This window comes from Lepisosteus oculatus, chromosome 18 (assembly GCF_040954835.1).
Source record: "Lepisosteus oculatus isolate fLepOcu1 chromosome 18, fLepOcu1.hap2, whole genome shotgun sequence".
NCBI lineage: Eukaryota > Metazoa > Chordata > Actinopteri > Semionotiformes > Lepisosteidae > Lepisosteus > Lepisosteus oculatus.
The window spans coordinates 11,650,696-11,678,480 of NC_090713.1; the positions used below are offsets into that span (position 1 = coordinate 11,650,696).

The 27,785-nt window shown below is 49.4% G+C and overlaps 1 protein-coding gene across 1 annotated transcript in view; it reads left to right on the top strand.

Annotated features, from left to right (window-relative positions):
* Window positions 1-22,044, top strand: part of LOC138223952 (latent-transforming growth factor beta-binding protein 3-like) — a 63,050-nt gene extending 41,006 nt beyond the window's left edge. Inside the window, exons 8-15 of the mRNA XM_069180131.1 lie at window positions 1,296-1,489; window positions 3,562-3,640; window positions 5,017-5,154; window positions 6,175-6,315; window positions 17,508-17,669; window positions 18,556-18,645; window positions 19,360-19,491; window positions 20,378-22,044. Of these exons, the coding sequence (XP_069036232.1) occupies window positions 1,296-1,489; window positions 3,562-3,640; window positions 5,017-5,154; window positions 6,175-6,315; window positions 17,508-17,669; window positions 18,556-18,645; window positions 19,360-19,491; window positions 20,378-20,532 (1,091 nt within the window). The 3' untranslated portion in view covers window positions 20,533-22,044. The remainder of the gene's footprint in view (window positions 1-1,295; window positions 1,490-3,561; window positions 3,641-5,016; window positions 5,155-6,174; window positions 6,316-17,507; window positions 17,670-18,555; window positions 18,646-19,359; window positions 19,492-20,377) is intronic.
* The last annotated feature ends 5,741 nt before the right edge of the window (window positions 22,045-27,785 follow it).

The following is a 27,785-nucleotide window of genomic DNA, read 5'->3' on the forward strand; positions in this document are numbered from 1 at the left end:
AAGCTAGCACTTACCCTGCAAGCAACAGGAGCTGCTTCCCTATGGAGAAGACTCAGCCCCACGATGCTCTCCCTGTGGTGTAACCCGGTTTCTGGGGAGAATCCCAGTCGCAATGATGCTGTCCAGATCTAAACCACCCGAGGAATGCCTGCATCCTCTGATCTGCCTTCATCAGCTGAGCCACACTCAGGTGTCCCTGCTTTTTAAAATCCCCTGATTCCAGCATCCAAGTACAGATTTCATTACACCTTTAAGAAAGTAGTAGGTTTAAAACTCTGGTCTGGTCCTTCTGAGAAGAAGTGTTTGCAGATTTTTTTTTAACGTAGCCCTCTTAAATCACCTCTGTAACGGATCAGCATTTGAATTGATCCGTATCTTTAAACATGATTAGCTGGGAATTCATCATGCATTGGATCTATGCGTTTCCAAGCGATTAGCTGGGAAATCAAGTGTTGGATTTTCCACCCGCTAACAGGAAACATGAGCTGGCAGGTTGTTGGTGATGTTGTTTCCGTACCACTGCTCACTAAGAGAGGAACCACATTCAGAGAATTGAGAAGACATTGGTGCCCTCTTGTGGGTTGGGGTGGAATAAACAGGCACCTTGCTACACCCCGCTAAAAGGATCCTCACCAGATCCAGTGCTAAAGACTCCCTGAAACAAATCTTCTCCTTCTGAAACCAAGACCTTTGCTTCGAGTGTAAAGAATTGCAAGAGGAAACAAGGACTACTCAGACCATGGGCAGCTGGAGAACATGCTTTTATACAAGGAGGTCATGAGTGAAGGCAAGCTAGCCAGCTTTGTAGTGGCCTCTGCTTATATGGGGGGAAAAGCAGCGGTTCGAGGATGCAGCACAGTGGATACGAGCAAGCAAACAGTCCAGAGTTGTGGTCTAACAAAGGAAGAATTAAATCCAAATAGACTCGAGAGCGAAGCACAAGTGGAAAGGTGAAATTGAGACAAAGGTAGGCTAGGAAGCCAATAGAGTAACACACGGAAGGGAACACAAAGCTTGGGAACTCAGCTGTGGTTCAGAGCAAAATTCTATAACAGAGCCCAGAGCACTGCCAAGGTACTGGTTGCCAGGGTTACGTGATCCGACAGGAAGCCTGCTCCACCTGAGATGGGTTGGGTCGTAAATGTTGGACAGGTGGAACAGGCTTCCTGTTGGATCAGATAACCCCTGCAACCAGTAGAAACTCCTCTGGATGCTGTGGCGATGCTAGCTAGGGGGCTCAGTGGTGATCCATGGGGGGGGGTGCCAGCATGACAGGCTCCTGTTTTCTTCTGCAGAGATCGAGACGGACGACGACGACAAGAAGGAGTGCTATCTGAACCTGGACGACACAGTATTCTGCGACAGTGTCCTGGCCGTCAACATCACCAAGCAGGAATGCTGCTGCACCGTCGGGGTGGGCTGGGGGGACAGGTGCGAGATCTACCCCTGTCCCGTCCACAATTCCGGTACGACCGTCTACTCCCCCCACCCTTAACTCAGCCCACTTCTGTGTGTGTGTCCAGTTTTGCAACAAGCCTTTAAAATGAATGGGGAAATATATTAAATTCAGTCTTATCAGTTCAAACGTCAGTGCAGCTTTATTTCCACCAATAACGTGCAAAAAGATAAGAGACTGACGCTAAGAAATGAGGCCTAATTAAATTAGTTCTGAACCTAGGCAGTATCAAAGCTTTCTAACCTCGCTAAATCAGATCTAGTCGTAATTCTTTCTATTTAAACTTCTGTTCATCATTGAGCTGGATCAGTCACACCAGTCACATACAAAAGAACAGTATAGCAGGGTCTAGACATTCGCGAAGGTTCAGTGCAGAGGACCATCGCCAGTTGCCAGATTCACATACAACCAAGTCCAAGTTGGACGCCACATAATCTACTGCAGTTTATACTATAGTATTCAGTTTATAAGACATAAGTAAAGCTCTCTTATATACCAAAGCACTAATGCATTGGCTTTAAGTTAAGTAAAATAATACTGATCAACTAAAACAAACAACAACAATCACAAATGTGTAGTAATCAGCTACAATAAACAACATGAATCCCTCTCTCTCTCTGCTCTGTGATCAGCATGCCCCACTGTAATGAAATGGGCAATAAAACTGTCAGTCCCCACACTGCTGACACAGAACCTGGAGCGTCCATTCCAGTGCAGACTGAGCTGCTGGTGCTGGGTAGTGGGTACTTGGGCAGGGGGCAGGGAGAGGCTCACTCGCTAACTACTACAGATTCGTCTCAGATCCATTTCTTCTGTGCAAGATCATTTGGAAGTTGAAATGAGCAACCCTTGTCTCATTTTTATCCAGCTCTGCTCTGATTCCAGCCAACCCCCCCAGTGGAGAGACCAAATCATTCATTTTGCAGACTGCAGAAATGTTCCAGCGTGATCTGCAGGCAGAGTTCACCAGTGAGCAGTATTTGTCAGTGAAACCGTCTGGAAAAGGAGAGCAGTATTTCTACTGGATTAGAAGAGCTGGATTCACAAGCCTGCTTGTTTACAGGGTCACAGGGCCGCTTCACCTCACCGGAAGTCCTGCTGCCTCGTTCTGAATCGCAGAAACATGGCGCTGAGCAGACCTGGAAATGATAAAAACAGGAGGTTTTACAAGTTACTGTGCACAATTTACTTTCACCGTAGTTTGAAATGCACTCATCACTACCGACTTTTTCTAACCTCAAAATTTAAAAATGGTGTTGCAGCTCCCCTGTAACTTGGAAAGTTCTGACAGCAGAGGCTTGAATTCAAGGGGAACTCCTAGGGCACCAAGTCTGAACTTTTTTTGTTTGTCTCACTACACACACTAGAAAGGAACAGCCAACACAGAAATGAGAAAAACAAAACAACAAACAACATTCCGTTTTCTTTCTTCGAAAGTCAGTTTTGCAAGTTGTAGCATGTGTGGAGTGCCGCAGTTTTTTTCCCCAGGGTTTTTCCTCGTCTCCTGCGGATACAAACACTGAAACTCATAGAACAAAGACAGATCCTGCAGGAGGCTTTATAAAAGCAGGTCCTGGGAGTTTTCTTATCCCTCCAGAATAAAACCGCAAATTGGGAAAACAAAATAAAAAAAGGGGTAATATTTTTCCAGATTTTGGAGCAGACATCCAACGGTGGCGAGTTTGCCCTGTTAATCACTGGAGCATTGCAGAAGAAACGTTTGCTGTTTAAGCCCCTAAATGGTTCCAATAGAATTAAGACAGAGACGAGTTCCCTTCATTGATCAAATCAAACACATCTCACGCAAGGGCAGTCGTTCTGCAATCCACTGGCACAGTCTGTTTACCTCAGTGGTAGCTGATCAGCGCAGCCAGTAAGAGTATCATCCCATCATCCTGAGCTTGTTGGTTGCTGGTTGGCCTGACTGCCTGCTCCCAAGCACAGGCTCCTGTCTGCCTGAGCACCCCCAGAGCTGGGCTGAGGTATCCCCGACTTTCCTTAGCGCAGCTGATTTCCAGTCAGCGACTGAAGAGTGAAACCCAAACCAGTGGAAGCTGTGTGGGAGCGCATTTAAAAGCTAAAACTGGGGGCCCTTCTTTACACAGAGGGCGGTGGGAGTGTGGAACAAGCTGCCCAGTCCTGAGGTTGAAGCCCCTACCCTGGCTGCTCTCAAGACACAGCTGGGTGAGATCTTCCAGTCAGGACAGGGCCACTTTACACAAAGGGTGGTGGGAGGGGGGCCCAGCCATGTGATTAAAGCCGATACCCTGGCATCTCTCAAGACACAGCTGGATGAGATCCTCCAGACAGTCAAGACGACTTTACACAAAGGGTGGTGGGAGAGGGGGAACAAGCTGCCCAGCCATGTGGTTGAAGCTGAACTGCTTTCAAGAAACAGCTGGATGGGATCCTCCAGTCAGGACAGGAAGAACTCTTCTTTACACATAGGGTGGTGGGAGTGTGGAACAAGCTGCCCAGCCATGTGGTTGAAGCTGAACGTCTTACAAGAAACAACTGGATGACGTTCTCAGAAAAAGAAACAACTCACTACCGCACAGGTCACAACAGCCAAATCGTTAACTAGTTAACTAGGCGAACGGATAATTAGGTGAACTTTTGATTCCGAAAAGGAAAATAGCTTTTTTCTTTGCCTTCCAGGGATTCTTTGAAGGCAATGCAGTTTGTAGCTCAGCTATTATCCGGTCTCGGTCTCCGTGCCTGGAAATGATAGTAACTGGGAAAGCAGGGGAGAGCATTGACAAGTCCAGTCAGAGAGATGGATAACAAGCCTTTCTTCTTGTCTTGTCGTCTGAGCGTCTGGGGCGATCATGCAGGGGATGAAGATTTTATGTCTTCTCTTCTGCCTTTGTTGCGTAAACCAACAGGTACAGCTGGCACTGTGCTGGGGGCTCTCGCAAATTAAAGGGCTATTCCGGCCATTCTTCCATCTGCTAACGGCTCTATCCAATTCAGGGTCACTGGGGGGCCAGAGTCTATCCCAGCAGGCGACAGGCACAAGGCAGGGTACACCCTGGATAGGATGCCAGTCCGTCACAGGACGCACACAGACACAGACACAGACACACACTCAGACCAGGACCCATTTTCTCAAAGCCGCTTAACCCCCCAGCCAGGATGTCTTTGCGCTATAGGAGGAAACTCATGCAAACTGAGGAAGAACATGCAAACTCCACCCAGACAGCACCCCAGTCCGCAAGGCCAACCACTCCGCCCAGCTAAATGGCTTTTGAAAGGGCAAAACGTTTGGCCATGTCGTTTTTTGTTTGTATGATTAAAAGCTGTGTCGAAGATCTCTTTTTGAACACATGTGTGCTGTATAGGAGCAAGGTTAGGCTAGCTGAAAAAAACAAAACACTGGTGGTGGGCACGCCTCTGAAACGTCACTTAAAAGCCCACCGTCGTTTACTAAGCTGGGGGTCCACGGGTAGCCTGAGATGCAGGCCTGCCCCCCCAGCCGACGAGAGTTGGGTCTATCCCTGCTGCGGTGCCGCGATGAAGAGGGGAGCTTGCCCTGATCGGGCGCTGTTCTGTGCCACCAGACGTGGACGAGTGCCACGATGAGTCGCTGTGTGCCAACGGGGCCTGCGTCAACACTAGGGGCTCCTTCTTCTGCACCTGCACCCCCCCCTGGGCCTCCGACTCATCCAAGAAGAAGTGTGTGATGCCCGCGGTCGTAGGTACGTGGCAAGGGGTGAAGTCCTGTTCTGAAGGGCAGCAGACCGGTCCTGGCCGGTACACTGCAGCAGCGCGGCACGGCTCTTCGAGATTTAGAAAGTGTCAGAAAGATGCTTATTCCTCGTCAGGGCCACAGCACCTCAGAGGCTGTCCCAGAAGCGCAGGGCTCAAAGTAAGACCACCCCCTGGACGGGACACCAGTCCACCACTGGACACACACACACACACACACACACACACACACACACACACACACACACACACACACCCTGGACGGGATGCCAGTCCATCACTGGACACGTGTACACACACCCACGCACCCTGGACAGAATGCCAGTCCATCACAGGACAGGCGAACACCCACCCACACACCCGCACACCCTGGACGGGATGCCAGTCCATCACGGAACACGCGTACACACACCCACACACCCTGGACAGGACGGCAGTCCATCACAGGACACGCACACACACCTTGGACATGCCAGTCCCATCACAGGACACACACACACACCCTGAACATGCCAGTCCATCACCAGACACGCACACGCACACGCACCCACACAACCCCTGGACGGGACAGCAGTCCATCACTGGACCCGCAAACACACCTACACACCCCTTGGACGGGACAGCAGTCCATCACTGGACACGCACACACACCCACACACCCCCTGAACGGGGGATGCCAGTCCATCACTGGACACGCACACACCCTGGACATGCCAGTCCCATCACTTGACATGCACACACACACCCACACACCCCCTGGACGGGACAGCAGTCCATCACCGGACACACACACACACCCTGGACGGGACATCAGTCCCATCACAGGACACACACATGCCCTGGACGATACACCAGTCCATCACTAGACACACACCCCCTGGACGGGACACCAGTCCATCGCTGGACACACTTTGGGAAGTGAGTTTGGGAAGCCCTGTTCTGTGTTGTGTGCTGTTGTCTGGAGGCGATCCCCCCCCACCCCCGCCTAACACGGCAGGGTGACGTTGCAGATGTGGACGAATGCCAGGACCCGGCCAACTGCAAGAACGGGCGTTGCCTGAACACCCTGGGGTCCTACTACTGCATCTGCTCCCTGCCCTGGACCCTGGCCACCGACCGCAACAGCTGCATCCCCCCCGAGGAGCAGGGTGGTGAGTAAGGGCGTACCCATCTTCATATTCGAAGGACTGCCCCCCAACCCCCCAAACCCCGACCCCACCCGACCCCTTCAGCGCGATTTTAAGCCGGCGGGTGTTGCTTAAAATGGAAAGGGACCTGTTGAAAACCGCCGCAAGACGGGACCTCCTCCTCCTCCCTTGGCCTTCATCTCCAGTCTCCCTGGGGTCTTCTTATATCACGCCTGCTGGCTTGTAGAGCAGCAGCAAAGAACCGTCGGTCTTTAGCCAGTTCTTCTATGGTATCCCAGCTACGGCTCACAGCCTGCAGGTTCTCCTTCCACAGATCTCCGCCAGGTGGTTTCGGGGTCTTCCTCGCTGGCGTCTTCCCCCTTCAGGAGTCCAGCGCAGGGCAGTCTTAGTGATGGAGTTCTCCCTTCTCGCGATCCGTCTCCCCTGTCTTCTCTTCCCGACGGTGGCCGTACTCTCTCGATGGCATGGGGGGGCTAGCCTTTCTTCGCCCGGAGGTAGTCCTTGTTCCGGGAGAGGCGTAGGATCCTTCCCAAGCCTGTGGGATGAAGTGTTGTGAGCTGGTTCAGATCTCCCTGCGCCATGCCCCAACATTCTGAGCCATACAGAAGAGTTAGGGTTAGACACAGCTCTGGTATAGCTTCAGCAGGGTGCGAGTACTGTATTGGGGTGACTTCCAAATGTTGTGAAGCATCCTAAAGACATTTCCAGCTTGAGTTAGTCTGTTCTGGATGTCCTTCTCCCTGGGTCTGTTTCAGGACGAACCAAGCGCTGACGATCTGAAATCTGTGCCTTTCCTGAATGTGGTTTTCCACTGATCGCGGCTCCTGGTTTAGTAGCAGAGCTCCCCCAGAGCCCCAGATCAGAGGGCGAACAGGGGTAAATTAATCCCTTAAACTACTGTAGGTGCATGTTACACCAGTCAGCCCCTTACAGCATAGACATCGCATATAACATACAATGAAAAGCATGTGTGAGGCACTTACTGTGGTTTTTCTTTTTTTAAGAACAAAAGAGGCCCAAATTAGGGAATTTAGGAACTGTAGAAACTTCTAGTTGTTAAATATGTTCGCTGATATTTAAATATGCACAGCAGTGAGCACCTCGCAGCTCTTCGGTCCCGGGTTCATTCTGTTCCGGACTGGGGCATCAGATGGCGGTGGAGTTTCCATGTTCTTTTTTTTGGGGTGTTCCGTTGTTGCCCTGTCTTCCAATGGCGTGTTGGGGTCTTTAAAATGTCCCACTGTGCTTGGGCGTGTGTGCGTACCCTTTAAGAACCGATGGCCCGTCCAGGGATAGGCGTTGAGTCACTGCGACTCTTACCAGGAATAAGCAGATTTCACATAATGGGTGGACACCTTTTTGAATGTGTTTCTGGCCATGTACTGTTACTCCGGTATATTTTTAAATTGGTTTCAGGAAGGCTGTGATAAGAGCGAAAAAAGCTACAAATAAGAGGGGGCCTGAGTGTTCGTTTTAGTGACGTGGCTGGGTGCGTGTTCCAGACTCCCACTCCTCTTAGCGTAAAGGCTCCTGCCCCCTGTTCTCACTTTTAAGTGCACTGCTCTGTGGTTTCCGACTTGTGCCCTTGTTCTTCCTGCCTGGCCCCGTGGCGAGCCAGGCAGAAATCGATCATCGCGATCCTGCAAAAGATTCGGGGGCGTCAGACGAGCAGGGGATCTCCTCAGTCGGGCTGACGGAGGGAAGATCATCCGTCAGCCAATAGGTATTAACAGCAAGATGAAAACAAGAGGGACAGGAGACCTCGAATTGCGCCGTCCCCGGTTTTGGCAGGTTCCGTTCAATTTCAAGCGATCCCTGTCCGATTGAAAGAGGCGAAAGGGGTTCTTTGAAAATATGAATATTGGTACAACCCCTGCGCTTGAATAATCCATGATGGGCGATTAACGAGGGAGGGCCAGGGAGGGGGGGAGATCTAAGCTGGGGCAGTTCAGTCAGAGCAGAAGGATGAGATGATAACTGTCTCCCGAACGTTACAGGTAAGTGTGACTGACGCACACAGCTCAGCCATGTCCCAACCACGAGGCGAATTCCGAATGTTGTCTGCAGTGTTGAGAGAAACAGGTTTGCACATCAAGAGCAGGGATCACACATTCCTCAGTCTTCCTTCCTTCCATAGTTCACACATATGGAAACTACAGTACATCACCTGCTGCCATACGGATGGAATGACCGAGATTAAAACATATCGAATGCACACGTGAAAAAACATTGCAGTGCAGAAAATGCACTTCATTGGTAGAACGTGCATCCTGCACAGTGCCTAGATACTGGAAATCTGAATGCAGTCTAAAATCCGTCTTTTAACGTTGCGGGAGAAACGTCAGTATACATTGAAATATAATGACAGATGTCTGAGATATAATGATATGCGTTTTAAAAATGCATATTTGTTGATGGTCATTAAAATTTGTTAAATGTGTTCCAGTATGTGTTTTGGCCACTATTTGTAATGCAGGATGCAAACCGGATACCTCCTATTGATCTTTACACTGGTAAATGTTGCGCTTTTACCACAATTTTACCATACTCCTGCTGTGGACTCTGGGGGGTCTTTACTCTGTTTTCACTTGCTTACTATAGTACTGGCCCCCAGGAAATGATGATGGGAAAGCCACAGAACTGTCACAAGACAATGATCAGTTTACCAAGATATCTCTCATCTGTCTTGAGAGAGATTGTCAGCATATACACGTCTTTATCTGTCAGTTCTAAGTAGGCTAGGAGACTCTCGATAGCAGGTATCCTTGAAAATCAGATAGACAGAGGCCCCCTGACACTGTGTCTATCACAGAAGATAAGGAAAAGGCTTTATAGTGCTGTTTTTTTAAACCTGACACCAGTTTGGGCAGAGCGATGGCACTGTGGCTCAGGATCTGCGCCTGTGGCTGGAAGGTTGCCAGTTCAGATCCCGCGGCCGGCAGAGGAATCCTACTCCATTGGGCCCCTGAGCAAGGAGCAAGGCCCTTCACCCCAACTGCTCCAGGGGTGCTGTATAAATGGCCGAGCCTGTGCTCTGACCCCCAGCTTCTCTCTCCCTGTCTGTGTGTCTCATGGAGAGCAAGTTGGGGTCTGTGAAAAGACACATTCATAATGCAAGACATTGTATATGGCCAAAAAAGTGATCTATCTCTTGAGTTTGGACTTCAACCGTTAGGCCCTGCAGAGTGCAAAATCGCTGCGCAGAAAAGCACAGGTTTTGAGTAACTCAAAACACCCAGATTGTGACATGTGAGCAGAGCAGGAATGAGTGTGTATCAGGTGTTATACAGTATGTGGTCATGCTGCATCCATCTGCATCTGCATCCGTCAAAGCCCCAGAAATCAAAGAGCCTGTTGGTTTCTCTGTCCTTTTTATGACGTCACTTCGAGTCTCAGCATCAGCTCCCCCACACTGCCTCCACCCAACGAGACCGCCCCGTCTTTCCGCCCTGCACCACCTGCAGTCATCAGCGCGATCAGTTGCCTGACTAGCCAGCCGATCAGGGAGTCTGCTCGAGTGTTGTGCGCGCACATGCCTGTGGCGCGAGGAAGGGTTGTGTTTCAAGCCCCTCCTTTGATTTCGCCCTGGGGGCCGAAACACATGCCTCTTTTGCTACCCCCCCCACCCCTCTTCCACGTCCCCCATGGCCGGGGGGGGGAGGGGCTGGGGCTCGACCCAGGCGAGGCGGTCCTGCTTTTGCCTGCCCGTGCCGCTTGTTGGGGCGAGACAGCAGGGAGAGAGAGAGAGACACCTGTGCGATGTACCCGGATTGTTTTTGCCTTGTGTAACCCCCATGTCTGTGGTGATCCCTTGCAAATGTGAATGAATGTCAGGACCCATCCTATTGTAAGAATGGAGTGTGTATCAATACGCCTGGTTCCTATCACTGCATCTGCACTCAGCCCTTCACCTTCAGCGCTGCGCTCAAACAGTGCGTCTATGACGGTGGGTATCAAACGCTGCTGAGCAACTTTAGCGTTAGGGCTAGCTGCTGCCAGGGTGGGAGTGGCGCTGGCCAGGCTGGGCCACGTACTGACTGCAGGAGGGGGGGGGGGTGCCCCCGTTAGTGACGGGCCCAGGGGGTCGGGGCCGACCCTCGGAAGCCATCAGCGTGGCGTCACGTGCGTCCGGGAGGAGGTCGTCACCGGGAATCGAGATTGCGGGTTTCTCCCCCTCCCTTTCCCAATTCCCCAGTCCCAAATTTCGGACGGGCTGCAGCTGCTTTTTGTGCGCCGTGTGCTTGTTCAGTTGTCGGGAAGGCAGGCGGTAAAACTTGAGTTTCGCCACTCGGAAGAGCGACATTTCATAGCTTGACAGAATCATGGAAAGGAGGAAAGCGCAGTAAAAATCAACAGCACCCCATGAATGTTTCCTGTGATTATAATAAGAATTGGCCAGGACAGTGGGATAACACCCTTACTTTTTTCGAGAAACGCCCTGGGGTTTTTAATGACCCCAGAGAGTCAGCACCTCGGTTTAGTGTCTCCATCTCTATACTGGGGCATTCGGACCCACATAGACCGCAGGGTGAGCGCCCCCTACTGGTCCCACTAACACCTCTTCCAGCAGCAACCTTGGTTTTTCCCAGGAGTCTCCCCTCCAGGTACTTGCCAGGCTCACTCCTGATGAGCTTCAGAAGTTTGCCAGATGTGAATTGCAGGGTAACATGGCTGCTGCTTGGTGTTTGTGTGTGTGCAGTGCTGTCCAGTCCTTGTCACTTGTCAGGCTTGCTCCCACTGTGGAAGTGGGGTGGGGTGGAGGGGGTTGGAGCGCTGCAGGGTCAGCTGGCATTTGCCACAGTAACCAGCCACCCCTCCATGAGCCTGTCACACTGTACCGGTAACCATGGGAAGTGCAGTCCACCAGTAAACCTGCATCACCTGCAGGGCGATTTGCATCAACAGCTGCACCAGGTGGTGCAGATTGTTTCAGGTTTGCTGGGAAAGGGGTACAGAGGTGACCTCTATGACTGAGTCTGCTCTACGAGTGTCGCTCAAAGCCCCTCAATTTTATAATTCCCCCATCTCCTGTCTTGTACTTCCTCGGATTCCTGACAGCGTTTTGTTTTCTACCATGTCTTTTGGATCACCCCCTGCTCTGGTTTCTCTCTACGATGGTAATCTCAGCTTAGACCCCGGCTTGCTGTACAGACTGTTTGTGCTTCGCTACAGTGTCCATACCAGCTTTGACCACAGCCAGTTTCTGACCACAGACTCTGGATTTCTGTTTCGCCTGCTTTCCCCTGCTTGTGTTCATCTGGTATACCTGTCCCCTGCTCTTGGGTTCATTTTCCCAAAAAAATGGGCAGCAGCTTTGTTCCTGTGCGAGCGGAGCTTTCCTGCGTTTTCACTGTGGTTTTACCATGCTTTACTGCACTGCAATCCACCTTTACCATGGTACACCAGCAAACAAGTATAGAATCTACCCCCACCGAAGAACCCGTCGAGCATGCGTGTTTCTCAGCCTCCAAGCTGTTATCTCATCACGGAAAAGCCTCTGCTCGGATGCAGAGGGCAGAGGTGTAAGGGTTCGAACCCGTCCGACTCTGGCTAACTCATTTCCGACTGGAACACGAGATCTCCGATGCAACTGGGAACAAAGGGATGTCAGCCCCCATAATCTGGAATTCTGGGTGTCCGTCCTCCAGCTGACATGAAAGCCCTAAAGGAGAGGGTGTCTTGGTGTTGCCGTATCAAAATCAATATTGATATTGATATTCACCTGCTTTGATAGACATGACGAGGGTCAGCAGACACTGTAGCACATTATATATTATACAGCATATTATAGCATTGACTTTAATATTTGCAATGCTGTACTTCAGTGTTTTCACAGAATCTATACCATCGCATATTTAACCTCTAGTGTATCGCAAGCCTTATACTTTTGATTTCTCAGGAATTTCAAAGCGTTTATTACAAATACTAAAGGTTAGAACCTGTAAAAACTAAACTTGGGTCACGTAAATATCTGAAGTTAGAAGGAGAGGTAAAAGAAGGTAAGTTCTTGTTCAAAAGCCTTTGGTCATAAAACTGCATATGATTCACTGAAAGGGAATTCAGAACCCTGTACTCTACAGTATCTCTGGGCTTATGAAAACATGACTGCGATATCTACAATCCCCCATGAATATCTTTACTGTATATACTCTTTGGGGAATTAAAACCAAGGGGTTTTCTGATATTGTCTTAACTTTTTTGGCAAAATTATTTTACACCATCCATGTCTGTTACAATACTGTAGCAGTCCACCCCCTAGGCACTGCACTGCCCCTTGACCTTTGCCCTTTCACCTTTAGCCAGGCTAACTCCCTCCTCTTCCTCGTCCTTCTTAAAGGGATGGAAAGTGGGGAAGGACCTTCTCTTCCTTCGAGTCCTCATGTCTCTGTCTCTGTCTCTCTCTCTCTCTCGCACCTGATCTCCCGCTCTGTGATCGGCTCGCCCGCTTGTGATCTTCCTGGGCAGGATAGCTGAGAGATCCTGGATCTGCTATTCCTGCCTGGCAATTCTGCACGCGCGGGCGCAGCTGGGATCAGTGCCCTGCGGCTTAATCCATTTAACAGCTTTTAATGACCCCCCTCCTGCCAGGCGCTTGACGCTGCTACGCTGCTTTCCGTTGAAGCGCCTTGTTCTCCTGCATCTGGAGGTGGCTGAGCTCTGAAAAGATGTTACCCGGCAACCGTTGGCGGTGATGGCCTCACAAAACGATTAACCGCGTACAGGCGCTCGCCCCGCTGCCCGTTAATAACATGACACCCATCCCTTTTTCTGAGTGGTGAACCATTCAGGTTAAAAAAACGGTTCAAAGTTTGTATTCAGTACGAAAGGGCGCCGCAATGTAATATAATAGGAATATGATATTGCATAATATAAATTACTATAAAAAGTAATAACATAGGATACTGTTGTATATTATAGCATGTATTCATGTCTAAAATAATGTTGTTAATGATGTAATGCAAAGTTATAAACAATGTTGCATAACTAGATGTTTTGAGTTAGGACTGTCATGATTCAGGCTGTGGTCAGGATTATGATGTTGTTATTAATTCCAGTCGACAGCAGAACCTAGTTAATATTTCATCACGGTCTCGCCGTTAATGCTTCAGGATATATATATATAAGTTAGCGCTCCTTATAAGTAGGCCTGTCAGGACTGCATTTCCCAGAGGGTTCTGGGGAATGTGGTCCTGACAGGACTGTTCTCTCATAGTAGTTGTAAATTCCATTTGAAATCCCTGATCGAAAGTGTTGTCCGGTAGTCTGTATTCCAGATTTTAGACTTTATAAAAACACTATATTTGGCAATACTACAGTATAGAATATATACTGCTCTAATGTTTGTATCTGGTGGACTTATGAAGAGGCTGTATATTAGTTGAATGTACAGGGTAGTCACAAAAATGCTCTGTTGACTGAATTATAAGTTTGTATTTTGTGTAGACAGTGTACTCCGAATATTCATGTTGGGTACACCATTCTGCTTCTAGAAAACCCCTAATATCATCTCGGCTTACCTTCAGCATTGTGACATTACTGATTCTAGTCGGTTAATACCCACCCAAAGTGATTCATCTCTCATCTCCTCCACTTAAATTGATTTTCTGGAATGGTTTTAGCGCTTGAGCACAATGGCCAAGTTCAGTTCCCCCCCAAAAAAGATGTGAGTTAAAGAGGAACATTTTACTCCTCTTGTTCAAAGCTGAGATACTGTAATAAGACCACATCATCAGCTCCTTAACATCCATTAATCTCATAAAATTAAAACACCCTGGAGGTGCTTCTTAACAATATTATGACCCTTTGTATCTCAGCAGAGAGTTGTTATTACAGTTTGTAAAACTGTTAAATCTTTTTTGTAAATTTCTAGCAAAAGATGAAGTGACCAGTTTACTGTTCACCTGAAAATATATATTTATAGGTTCTATATATATATAGATCTATAATTAAAGATGTTTTCTGGTCACATGTGCTGGTATCTTAGGGATTTACATGGTAATGAAATGTGCACACAGAAAGTCTCGTTACGGAGCTCCTGTTAGGAGTCTGAGCAGTACCGTTCGATGTGAAGGAGAGGCGACAATCCTGAAGGCAGGCTTCAAGTTAAATACACAGTAGCTGTCAGTAGCAAGACTAGGAATAATACAAAACGGGAGTGTGTTCATCAGTGGGGTTCTAGTAACCATGCATACATATTCTAACTGCTCCATCCAATTCAGGATCACGCGGGGGCCGGAGTCTATCCCAGAAAGCAGTGGGCACAAGGCTGGATACCCCTTGGATGGACACCAGTCCATCACAGGGCACACACACACTCACACCAGGGCCAGTTTTCCCAGAAGCCAGTTACATCGACCGGTACGTCTTTGGACCGTGGGAGGAAACTGGAGCACCCAGAGAAAACCGATGCCAACGGGGGAGGGGGACATGCAAACTTCACACAGATAGCACCCCGAGTCCAGACCTGAACCCAGGGCCCCAGCGCTGTAAGGCAGTAACGCCCGCCACTGCACCTCCATACTCTCCCTTTCTGGGTACTCTTAACTGAAAATAGCAGCAAAGATGCAGGAAGAGGTCAAATAAGTCGATCTAAAGAACTATTACACCACAGGCAGAGGTGATGATGAGCACCAGGGATCCCCTATGGGTTGGAACAGGCCTGGCCTGCAGGACTTCTGAGCCTATGTAGGGCTCAGGGGCAAAGTCCAAATGGACAGACGCAGTAGAGTGCTTGTTGGAAGAAAGAATTGACCAGACTACTTTAATAAACATCAGACCCTAGATTGGGGTATATTAAGGAAAGCAGTGATTCTCTTCACATTGAAGGTCAGTAGGTCGCTTACTGTATCCACTAGCAACTCGATGAGCTGGGCAGGCCAACTCTCTGTCTCTCATTTATAACTTCTTTATGTTTTCATGAACTGGGGGGAACAGCTAACTTAGCGCATGTCATTTAACCTCATAGTTTAACACCATGGAAAGAGAGCTCCCCTCTACATTTCAATCTGACTTGGCCGTGAGTGTTTTCGGTATCAAAAACCAAGAATACTTATTGCATGCTCTAAAACTGCATGAGTGAGGCTGCTGTATTTGCAAAGACAAAGGTCAGCATTGGGTGAATAGGGCGGCTAGTCTGTTGACTTCAGAATCTGTTGTTCCAGTGGAATGTGTGGATTTTGTCGGCTATAAGGATCCGATCCCCAAATTGTCGGTTCGCCTGTTCCCCCCAAAAAAATGCTCTCATTCCTGGTGAAAGTCCCAGATGCTTAGGGCTTAAGGCAGGCCGATACCCCCATACCCCATACCGATGTACCACACACAAGCACACAGGGATAAATTCAGAGACGCCAGGTCTTTGGAAGGTGGGAGAAAGAGGAAGCAACCCGTTTGACTGTAACGGGCCTCAGCGCGCCTGAGCCAGTTCCAGCAGTGACATCACATCTAGCAGTGACATCACATCACCCCCCCCCCCTCCAATGTAGGCCATGTGGAAGATGTAGAACTCTCATGGTGGAGGAGCTATCCCCTGTCCAGGGAGGGGCGCTGTGCTGTGAGCGATCAGGATTGAATCCCAATAGTAGGGGCAAGAACAAATGCACTCTTCACAAGAACATGGGACAGACCATGCAGACTCCACCCAGAAGGTATCTCACTCCCAAATCAAACTCGGGACCCAGAAGCGATGAGCCAGTAAGCACTAATTCCCATGTGACAGTTTACGATTTAGAAATATGTCTACCATTTATCTGCATCGTGAAAATGAGAATGTAGGGCTGATTTTTAAGCATTTTTTTCAATTCCTTAAGCCTAGCACAACAACACTTCCACACACTCCACCATTATTGAATTCCAGTGCATTCCAGCAGTCTTTGGAGGGGTGCAGAAGGTAATTCGGGTATTTAAATAGATGCCTGCCTGCTCTCTCAGGGTGTTCTCTCCGGCTTCTGAACAGTGCTGTTCTCCTACATCTTCTGTATGCAAGTACTGTTGCAGCAGCTAAAAATGTCACCAGGTTTATCAAACAGGTATATGCGTGTGGATTTGCACACCAATCCTACACACTTGATTCAAATCCGAATGAAGGTCCCTATAGAAAGTCCGAGGCAGTATGCCGTACAAATCTAGCTAAAACGAATCAATGTCAGGCGTTAAAGGTCGTAGTGATGCAATATCAGGAGATTTGAAATCCCTTGATTAATACAGAACATACCAGAGCACAAGAGCCCCGTTGGCCCTGTTTGGTTTCTCGCACGCACCTGCTGGCTTCTGGGTGATTCGTCAATACAGGAATATGCCGCAAACAGGTCAGAGATGACACCCCAGAGCAGACCTGTTCGGCTCGTCTCACCAGTCTGGTGCTGTACCGGACCGATCCAGAGGTCAAGAGCTGTCTCCGTCAGCAAAGGCTGGGCAGCAGGATCTGGGAGGGGAGGCGGGTGAGGGGGGCTTGTTTCAGAGCTGATCCGGAAGCAGTCCGGGGTTCAAGAACGGATTCAGTGACGCCATCTGGCCTGGCCTGCTCCTCAGAGACGCGTTTTGAGTAATAACAACACCAATATAGCACTTTACAGGTCATGGGGATCCCCCTCCACCACCAGTAGTGCGCAGCCCCACCTGGATGAGGCGCCAGTCCGCTCCTCACACACCAGCTCTCAGTGGGGAGGAGAGCAGAGTGATGGAGCCAGTTCAGAGAGGGGGGTTATTAGGAGGCCATGATGGGTAAAGGCCAGGGGGAAATTTGGCCAGGACACTGGGGAAACACCCTTACTCTTTTCGAGAAATGCCCTGGGATTTTTAATGACCACAGAGAGTCAGGACCTCAGTTTTACGTCTCATCCGAAGGACGGCGCCTTTTTACAATATAGTGTCCCCGTCATTATACTGGGGCATTAGGACCCACACAGACCGCAGGGTGAGCGCACCCTGCTGGCCCCACTAACACCTCTTCCAGCAGCAGCCTCAGCTTTCCCAGGAGTCTCCCCTCCAGGTACTGGCCAGGCTCACACCTGCTGAGTCTCCAGTGGGGCTGCCGGTGAAGCTAAGCAGGTGTTCAAGTTGACAAGCCGCCCCCAGAACATGCAGTAGCTCTTGACGCGAGCGTTCTTCCGCAGCGAGGGCATTCTGGGAAGGCGCTCCCAGACCTGTAAGGCGTCTCTGTGTCTCTTTCTCTCTCTCTCCCTCTCCTCCTCCACCAGACCGCACTGCTGCCCACAAGGACGTGTGCTTCCTGCAGGTGGACGAGGACCTGATCTGCAGCATGCCCCAGAACCGCCTGCGGGTCACCTACTCCGAGTGCTGCTGCCACTACGGCCGGGGCTGGGGTCCCGAGTGCCGCACCTGCCCCCAGCGCAACTCAGGTACCCCCATCTGCTGCACCTTCGCCATGGTAGAGTTTCCAGGAAGTACAGCAGACTCCCCCAGCAACCCAGGGTGCAGTCAAGCTATCAGGATTCCCTGCCCTGCTGCTAGGGCTAGGGCTAAGGTTAGGGTTAGGATGAGGGTAACCTAACCTAGGCCCTGTGACACTAAACAAGCAGGCTTGTGAATCCAGCTCTTCTAATCCAGTAGAAATACTGCTCTTCTCTCCCAGGCGGTTTCAGTGGCAAATACTGCTCACTGGTTAACTCTGCCTGCGGATCACGGCGGAACATTTCTGCGCTGAAATGTCTGCTGCACAACCTGTACTTATTCGCTCGTACATCTCAGTGCATTAGTCATCACAGGGACTAGTGAGCAGGAAGGGCTGCTTCATGTCACAATTTGTGCAAACCGTCGACAACACGGAGACTCTCCAGCATTTTCCCAAAAGTATTTTGTGCCTAATTCGGAATGTTGTCAAATTTTGCGATACCGTCAGTGGATTTATTTTTGTCACTGAGATCTAATATCCGGTCTGAGAAATTGGGACTACGGTTCCCATTTAAAAAAAAATATATATATTTAAATTGTTACCATTGTATTGTTAGTAAGAAATGCGTACAGGCAGGCTAGAACTGTTACCTTGTGTTGCAAAATCAGTGCCGGTTCAAATCATGGATTCATGACTGGTCACCATCGTCAATGTGGTCCCCAGCACACATCACATGATCGGAAAGCTGCTTGGTGTACCCGGGGGCGCAGTTTTCTGGTTTGCGCCCCCTCCCTCCCAGCATGCCTTTCTGTGTCTACGAATGCGCGAAGCCCGGACGATTCGTTTGCAAGGGGGACAGGGGGGCCAACCATCTCCCTTTCTGTCCCGGCCAGTTATCTTCAACCGGCTGTGCGAGCTGCACCTGGACACCGAGTCGGACGGGGAAGGCGAGTTCCTGGCTGCGTTTTCCAACTACAAGCCCGGTGAGCTGGCGCCGTCAGCCCCAGACGCCTCTGGGCTTGGTTACTGCACAGAACTGGGCGAACGGCCTGGGTGCTCCTGGATTCTGGGTCTCATCAAGTTAATGACCAGTTAAATCCCTCTAAAGCAGGGCTCTCCAGTCCAGATCCCGCAGGGCCTTCTGGTTTTTATTTCAACCTGACTAGTCAATTAAAGAGTTATTTTTTAATATAGTATGTATTATAGTATAGTAAATTGTAGTTTATTATAGTATAGTTAATACATATAGTCTTTTACTTCGTATGAAGTCAAGACATTGACTGTTAAAGGTACGAGAGAGTTCGGGACACCAGGGTCAGAATTGTACCTAGGTAGCATATTGCTATGTGGTCCCTCCCCCTAACTCTCTCGTTCTCATTTACTTGTGTCTTCCTGCCACCCCTCCCTTGCTCCATCTCACGTGCCCCTTTCTCCCTTCCCATTATCCCCCCCTCGTGCTGTGCCCCTTCCCATCATCCCTCTTTCCTCTCTGTTCCTATATGTCTCCCTCCTTTCTCCCTTCGCATCATACCGCCTCATGGTATGCTCCCATCATCTCTCTCTCCTCTCTGTTCCTATACGTCTCCCTCCTTTCTCCCTTCCCATCATCCCCCATTGTGCCCTTTCCCATCATCCCTTTCTCTCTCTCCACCACCTGTCTCTCTGTCTCCTCCTCCTTCACTGTCCATCTCTCCCAGAAGGAGACAGTTCGGAAGAGGACTCGGACGAGTGCAGCTGTGCCAACGGGCGTTGCGTGCGCTCCTACCTGGGCACCATGTGTGAGTGCAACCCTGGCTTCAGGCTCGACCACACCAGGATGCGCTGCATCGGTAGGTACCCTACAGAACACAACCTCCAAACTCCTCTCTCCTTCCTCCCTTCCCATCATTCCCCCTCTTGCTGCGTCCTTTCCCATCACCCATCTCTCTCTCCTCTCTTTTGGCCATAGTGATGGCAGAACAGTGCTCCAGCACTTAAGAGACCTTCCACTGAAACAGGGGTCAGAGATCAGGGAGAGCAACTGGGCTAGACATCCCCCCCCCCCCACCAGGCTCTCCCAACACAAACAGCTGCTTAGTTTTGGATTAGTTTTGGACCGAAAAATGAACGTCCTTCCTGTTATTGTCCCAGATACCAAAATTTACTTTGCAGCCAGAATCAACAAAGCACGCAATACATTTAACACCACATGAACCCATTACCTAATAAGAGACATGCATTAGGAGATAAAATATAAATATAAATAAAATGTGCAATGATTTTTTTTCTCCAAATAAAGCAGGTTTATAGCTGTGGGAATAAAAGATAACCTAGTTGTACTGCACTTGAATCGAGGTGGTCTAAATCGATAGATCTGGATGGAAGGTGTCATGTTGTTCGAAATGATCTCCGCTGTGTAAGGTGATGACGGGCGGTGATTGTACTGGTCCTCTGCGCTGCTTGTTTCTGCCTTCTGTAGCTGTTTTGCACCAGCGATGGTGCTGGTCTTCACAGTCCTGCTCAGTCTGTTTTTGCTGTGTTGCGTGTATTCAAGCTACCAAACCAGCCCCCCCCCCAGTGACTGTCGGGACGGGTTCGGTGGAGTCCCTGTAGGATAAAGTTAGGGTTGTGGGGACACACATTTGAAAGAGCAGAGAATTCCTCGGGAGGTGGTGGTGCCAAATGGAGTCGCTGACACGTGTTCCCCCCCCCCCTCTCTCTCTCACCTCCCCCCAGACATCGACGAGTGCGCGGAGCTGAGCGCGCGGGCCTACCCCTGCCAGAACGGCCGCTGCGTCAACGTCCCGGGCTCCTACAAGTGCCTGTGCAAGCAGGGCTTCAGCCACGCCGCCAAGCCCAACGTCTGCGTGCGCCGCGGCCGGGCTCCCTAGCGCCCCCCGCTGGGCGCCTGCCCTCTCTCTCCCCCTCGCCCCCCCCCCCGTCTCTCTCTGTCTCCATTCTCCCCAGCTCCCCTCGGCCTTCCCCCCACCCTTTCCCCCCCCCCGAGGCTCGTCCAGCTCACGGGTCTCCCAGCAGGTCATTGTCCTTATGCTTCCAGTCATTTCCCAGCATTCCTGTGGCAGGGTGCCTCTGGGGCCCTGCCGAGACGAGGAGGAGGGGAGAGGTAGAGTTCACGGGCGACACAGATTCCCGGCTGTCATCGTGTCGGGGAGGGGGTGGGACCGGGGCGGAGACGCCGAAAAGCCTGCACACAGATTGTAGCATCCCGCCCCAGGTACCGTATTTAAAATGGCCAACTCCCAGAAGGCTCTGCCACCCGGCGTCCTGATTGGCCGCCTGTCCGGAAGGAGCCGTCAGCGGGGCGAGTCGACTCGCGCGTCCCCGCAATCCTGACTGAACTCGAGGCCTCTTCCTAAGGGGCTGTTCTCCTATCGTCGCCTGGACGAGTGAAGCAAAACCATCTGGACGCATCGCAGACGTCTTGTACGACAGACACCAAAAACATGAATAAATCGCATTTCCCAGCCACGTCCGACAACGCCAAGGGGCGGGACTCACGCTTTCCATTCAGTGCTTCCGTTGGCGGATTTCTCTTTCTGCTCAAGCTGACCCCCCACAGTCCCCCCCCTCCGAGACCAGTGCAGAGACTGAAACAAAAACCCCCAATAAAAAGGGCTGCTGATCCCTTGGTAGAATAAGTTTGTTCCCCCCTCCCCTTGTGACCTTTAAACATCGAGGACCAAGATTGTTCCTTCGTGTGCCGGACGTTACCCGTAGGTGCCTTCTCTCGAAAGACTCTGAAATCCCAGGCCCCTATCGGAGGTTTCGGAAGATCCGCGCAGCTCCGGGGGCTCGGACCGACTTTTCAGATCGGCGGCGGCAGCGTCCCCCCCCCTCCCCCAGTACTGACGGACTGAAATCGCCCGATTCCTTCAAAACCTGGCCGCCGCGAGCACAGAGGTAAAAACGAACAAACGTCCCAGCTCTCGTCCGGGCAGGTCGTAGCGCTGTCTTGCTTTGAGACAAGAGCTGCCCTTTCCTGACTACCTGGGAAAAAAAATCGGACTGGAAGCTTGACTCCAGAGATGATGGTCCAGGTAAAAGAGAGAATTCTGAGTTTTTAGGAATTCTGGCGTGGGACGAGGGTCACAGGATGTCCTGACAGTTGGTCTACTAAGTCATCTTGAATCGCCTGTTTTATCGTCTCTCAACTGGGCGACACCTGTAAGTTAATCAAGGAAGCAGGTCACCGGTTTAATTAAAGGGAACTCGAGTCTAGCTGGAGGGATGCTGTATCTTCACTTTTGTTTTTTGGTGCCAAATGATCTTTTAAGTGCTTTATTTTTAAAAAAAGTCACCTTATTAAAAGGATTTTGGGTCGAGTAAACATGGTTTTTCGCCATCGCTGGATTCCAAGCAGTGAATTGGCGAAACTCTTCAGGACCTGGCTTTAAGGCAAGACGTGCAATTTCTTGCACCTGAGACAAGAGCCCTCAAAAACCAAAAGAGATTTATTATACTTTACTAGCACTTAAAGAATGCCAGGGCGCTTGATAATTCAACACGTTGTTTCCTGTCTTCGGTACAACGAGAGTCACCCTTTGGGAACTGTGACCTCATGCTCACAGAGGCAACAGAAGTATGCGGACTTTGTGATTCTTACTTTCCGACAGATATGCATAGTTTTGAAAACCACTGAATTACTTATTTTCAGTTGGTTTTGTAACCTTTTTTTATTTCCAATAACTGATCCATGAAAAACAGTGTGTTGCAGTATTTACTCAGTTGAGCACAGGTGTCATGCTTTTTTAAAATATGAATTTCTTTCAGTCTGAGGTAATACTGTATTACCAGCTTTGTAATACTTATTTCTCTCCTCTCAAACCACCCTGCAGTGGATTGCTGTAAAAGGCATTTTGGGGCAGTTGCTCTTTACACTGCAGTGCAGACATCCTAGACACAATCAGGAGTTCCAATGGGCAACACGAGCATCAACATTTCACTTAGAATAGGGGTGTCAGGACCTGCTCTAATTATTTAACAAACAGGATAATGACAGTGCTCCTAACGAGGCTCGGAGGTGTACCAACGTGTACTGTAACCAACTGTGAAAGATCTTAAGAAACGAAAAAAACCTTTATTAGCTCAATGAAGTCCATAATGAGGTTATTGAATTGACTTACTGACTTTGGACCATAAGATAAATAGATAAGACTTTATTGATCCCAAAGGGAAGTTGATGTGTTACAACAGTCTAGCCCAAGACAAGCAAAAACAGACATCAGAATAGATGAAAAATTATACAAAACAAATATAAAATAAATAAAAATAAGTACATAGGTGTGTGCAAAATATGATGATCATAGTCACTGTAAAAACAATAAAATATGTGCAAATATGGTTCATTCAGATTGTCCAAAAAGTACAATGGAGCACCATGCTGTCCATAGATTAGCAGATGAGGGGCTAACAGTCCTAGCCTAGTCCTAGGGCAGCGTTATACACCCTGACAGCCGCCGGGAGGAAAGACCTGCGGAAACGTTCCCTTGAGCACCGTAGCTGGAGCATCCATGCATAAAAGCAGAACACACCACACTCTCCAGGAATCAGCTTTGAGACTCGGGGCCTTCTGTTGTGTTTTCAGTTATTCTAGCAATTTGGGATGTTATCCATGCAAGGGCACTCTGGTGAGGCTTCTAAACCTTTAATTTACCTTGCAGTCGAGTCTTCGAATACTAAAGGTGAACTATACAGTACATATGCAGCCAATAGGAAGTATTGCAGTAGCTGTTCAATTGCATGAATCAACCAGGCCTAATTGACAGGCAATCCCTCATCATGAACATTTTTTTGCTCTTCTCTGCAGATCATGATAAAAGGCTGCTTTTTTGTACTGCAGACTACAGATCCTTTGGAATCCACTGTAAGCTTAAAAAAATCGGTTTTAATTGCCCCTAACGGTAACAGATCCGGACCTTTTCCACACCAAGTTGGAAAAGTACTCGGCAGAAAGCCTGATGGAGAATAATATCTCTAGCTTTTGAACAACAGTGCCTGTCTCCTGGGTTGTTTTAGCGCACAGCATGTGAAATAAGAGTCTCGTCTTTTTTCTAACTCCTTCTACTCTAGGGGAGAAGCCATAGGCAAGATGAAAAAGATCCTGTGAAAAGATTGCATTTCTCTTCTGTGTTCTCTTGCTAGATCTGCACCTTAAAAATCTGTAAAACTTGCTTTTAAAAAAAAAAACATTGTTAGCAGCCTAAAGCTGATCTGCACCTGTCACAGACAAAGTGAAATGCTGACTTTGGAAATAAAGGGCATTTTGAATATTTTTTATGCTGCATTTCTATATGGGATTCCTACTTTTTTTTTACTGCTCCCTCTCGTTAAATCTTCAGTCTTATTATTGACTGTTAGACTTGCACTTTTCCACGTTTTTGCCAATAAAGTGTCAAAATACAGCCCGTGTCTTCTTGCAAGAGTCTGCCGTCAGTGTGTCGCTTAAAGTAACGTAAACAGAGCTAGAAGCACAGGAAATACAGTGCAGAACCTTGGAGCTACTGCATTAGTACAAGACAAAGGACAAACCTGCAGCCCCACTGGAGACTCAGCAGCTGTGAGCCTGGCCAGTACCTGGAGGGGAGACTCCTCCTGGGAAAGCTGAGGCTGCTGCTGGAAGAGGTGTTAGTGGGGCCAGCAGGGGGCGCTCACCCTGTGGTCTGTGTGAGTCCTGATGCCCCAGTATAGTGACGGGGGACACTAGACTGTAAACAGGCGCCGTCCTTCGGATGAGACGTAAAACCGAGGTCCTTACTCTCTGTGCTCATTAAAAATCCCAGGGTGTTTCTCGAGAAGAGTAGGGGTGTACCCCCGGTGTCCTGGCCAAATTTCCCCCCTGGCCTTTACCCATCATGGCCTCCTAATAACCCCCCTCTCTGAACTGGCTCCATCACTCTGCTCTCCTCCCCACTGAGAGCTGGGGTGTGGGGAGCGGACTGGCGCCTCATCCAGGTGGGGCTGCACACTGCTGGGGGGTGGAGGGGGATCCCCATGACCTGGAAAGAGCTCCAAGTGGAGGGTCCCGAAAGGCGCTATAGAAGTGCAAAATGATGAAGATGATTATTATGAGAACAGCAAGGGCGATGATTATAAATAAGAATTAATGGGCGCACGTTAATGGTGACGTGCGGGACTCAATCTCACATCCTGATAGCCTTCAAGCTGTAGCACTGGAGCATAAGGATGTAGGCTTTTAAAATCAAGCTGGGAACGCTGAAGTGTTGAGGCGTTGTCGATAGCTCACCGGGGACACCAACATCCAAGGAGTGAGCGCGTGGAATTCTTGGTGTGACACTGTGCGACTGGCTTAACCTGCTTGGTTAACGGGCAGCCCTCCTGGCCATTGGAGGCTTGAACCCCCCCCCAGGAGGGATCATCCCAGGGGCACCTGCAAGGCTGGAGAAGGGCCGCCTGAGACAAATGCGGGTAAATGCGAGACAATTGTGGCGCTGTGGCTTGTCGTGAAGGGGCGCTGGTCTGCGGTTGGCGAGAGTCTGGGTTCACATCTCCCGAACGGACTGTGGTCGGCGAAGATCTCAGTTCAAATTGGCTATATGGCTCTGTGGTTAAGGATCTGTGCCTGCGACTGGAAGGTTGCCGGTTCAAATCTGGCAGCTGGCAGAGGCATCCTACTCTGTTGGGCCCCTGAGCGAGGCCCTTCACCCCAGCTGCTCCAGGGGCGCTGTATAAATGACTAACCCTGCGCTCTGACCCCCAGCTTCTCTCCCTGTCTGTGTGTCTCATAGAGAGCAAGCGGGGGTCTGTGAAAAGACACATTCCTAATGCAAGAAATTGTATAGGGCTGATAAAGCAACATCATTGTTATTATTAAATGCAAGCAGGTGTTTCTTGTCATTATAGAGAGCTTATTTCCGTAATGATGGCGATCTGGTACAGCTCTCTGACCACGTGCTACCTCCTGCGTGTGGTTGAAGACCACCTGACACGGATCCAGACGCCTGTAGGACGAGGAAGCGTCAGGAAAGAGGGGTGTGGCAGCTGAAATCGAGCTCCCCCCCTGTAAGAGCGCCCCCTAGGGACGACATCCGAGCAGGCAGGCTGCAGCACCATCAGAGTGGCAAAGGAGCAAGTTGGAGGGAAACATTTCATCCTGAGGAGAGGAGATCGTCTTATTGAGCCGATCCCTTTCAACCAACTGCTGAAGGCAACGGACTTGATCGGATTTTAGTCAAACCCTTAGCTAGGGTTAGGATAATTAGAAAACATGGAGGATGTTTGATGGCATGGTTGTGTTCTAGGACAGAAAGGATTTTTAGGAAAAGTGATATTATATCTTCACAATTTGTTTCTTGCCTATATGGCTCTCTGCACTGCTTTGCCCTAAATGGGAATGATGACTTAAAAGCAAAAGTTTGAAAGAAAAGGCTTCAGCTTTTCAAACTGTTGCGTTTGGCATGTAATGCACTGGCATTTTTAACAGTTACAGCTAATATGTATGGGCTATTCCTGACTCTTAACCTATTTAACCCTGAAACAATGCTCATGGAGAACACCGTTCAACACTGCAATTTCTAATGACAGAATACTCTTCAAAAAAATAAAAATGTAGCCCAGTTCAAGGCCTAAAGGCGATTTAAAAGAGGGGGGTTTCAAATATTAGAAAAGCGCTACGTTAAAGGAAAGGTGGCAGAGCTTGCGATGAACCGAGGGGGGCAGAGACGGGGGGGGGGGGGGGGGGGGAGGAAGGTTATACTTCAGAAGCAGAAATTTAAAGGAACAAAACAAATTCATCCTCCCAAGACGCTTAAGTCCAAGAGGAGCAAAAGTTTGGACTAAACCTATGGAAGCCCTTTTTCGCCAGGGAGTAAAAAAAAACGCGCTATGGTATCTCAGAATTGCGACTTAGTAACTCAGAATTGCGACTTTATATCTCACATTTGCTACTTCGAAAAAGCCCATATTTCATTATCCTCTTGTTATGGTAACGGATTCGGGTTCTAGGGCTTGTGCCCTCGCCTCTCCCACCCTCCTTCGTGCCTCACTGCAGGGGCACGAACCCAGGTCTTGCCAGCTGAGCTAAAGAATTACTAAGTCGCTTCCATACTAAACGGCTCGAGCAGACTAATGAAGGGAAACAAAACTCGGGAAGAGAAAGCAGACAGCGCACCAGGACTCAAAGATCCAAAGAGGGGAAAACCTACCAAGGGGGGGGGAGATTATAGAGAACCAGCAGGAGAGAAAGACAGAAAAATACGTCGCAACAGATCCGTCCCGACAGCAGCCGCCAGCTCGGCTTTCCGACACGCCGCGCAGCGTCGGAGAAACACCGGATTGTGATCCAGAGGAGGTGAAGGTGGTTTTTTTTTTAAAACAGAGAAACCGCACCAAGCCCAAAGTAGAAAGACCCTTGAAAAACAGAAAACAGGGCCGGCTCCTTCTCAACCACGACGGTGTCTCATTTCTTTTCGGTATGGAATACAAAACGTTCGTTTTGTTTTGTCAAGCCCGTCGAACAAACACAACCGACCAGATGTCCAGAACGGAAAATGGCTTTATTTCAGTCCCAGTTTAACAATCTAAAATAAGGACGTTTTAGCATCTCCAGACCTCGTGAACATACACACTGCTGTGCAGATGTCTGGGATATTTTGCATTTGGTAATTTCAGGCTTAAAGAGACTAAAACCGTGTCTTGGATCTAGTTTCTCTTTGCTGTGAAGAATCATATTACATATAGATACAATTTAAAGGCGACATTCCTGCAAGAAGCTAAGAGCTTCACAGCCTAATTGAAGACAACAGTGTTGACCGATTAGTAATATCGGAAGGCTCTGTAGTCAAAGCAAGACGAATCTTCATCCTATTCCTTCCGGATACGGCGCTCAGGAAGTTCTTCTACTTGTTAGGGCAGCTGTCCTGAGCTCGTTGATTACGGTTTCTCGTTAATTACTGAATGCGCTCGTGAATTCGGATTACACCCTGCCTCTGGTATCGCCTACTGCAATTTCATGCTTCATGCTAACAGACTGTCCTGACCTGTGTTTCTGCAGCCCAGCCAGAAGCCTTTTAAATTGTCTAAACTATGTATAGAGAGGAGAGGACGCTGTTAATGAGGACACCCGCCTACGAGCCAATTAAATCAGATGGTTAAAGCCGGTGAGATC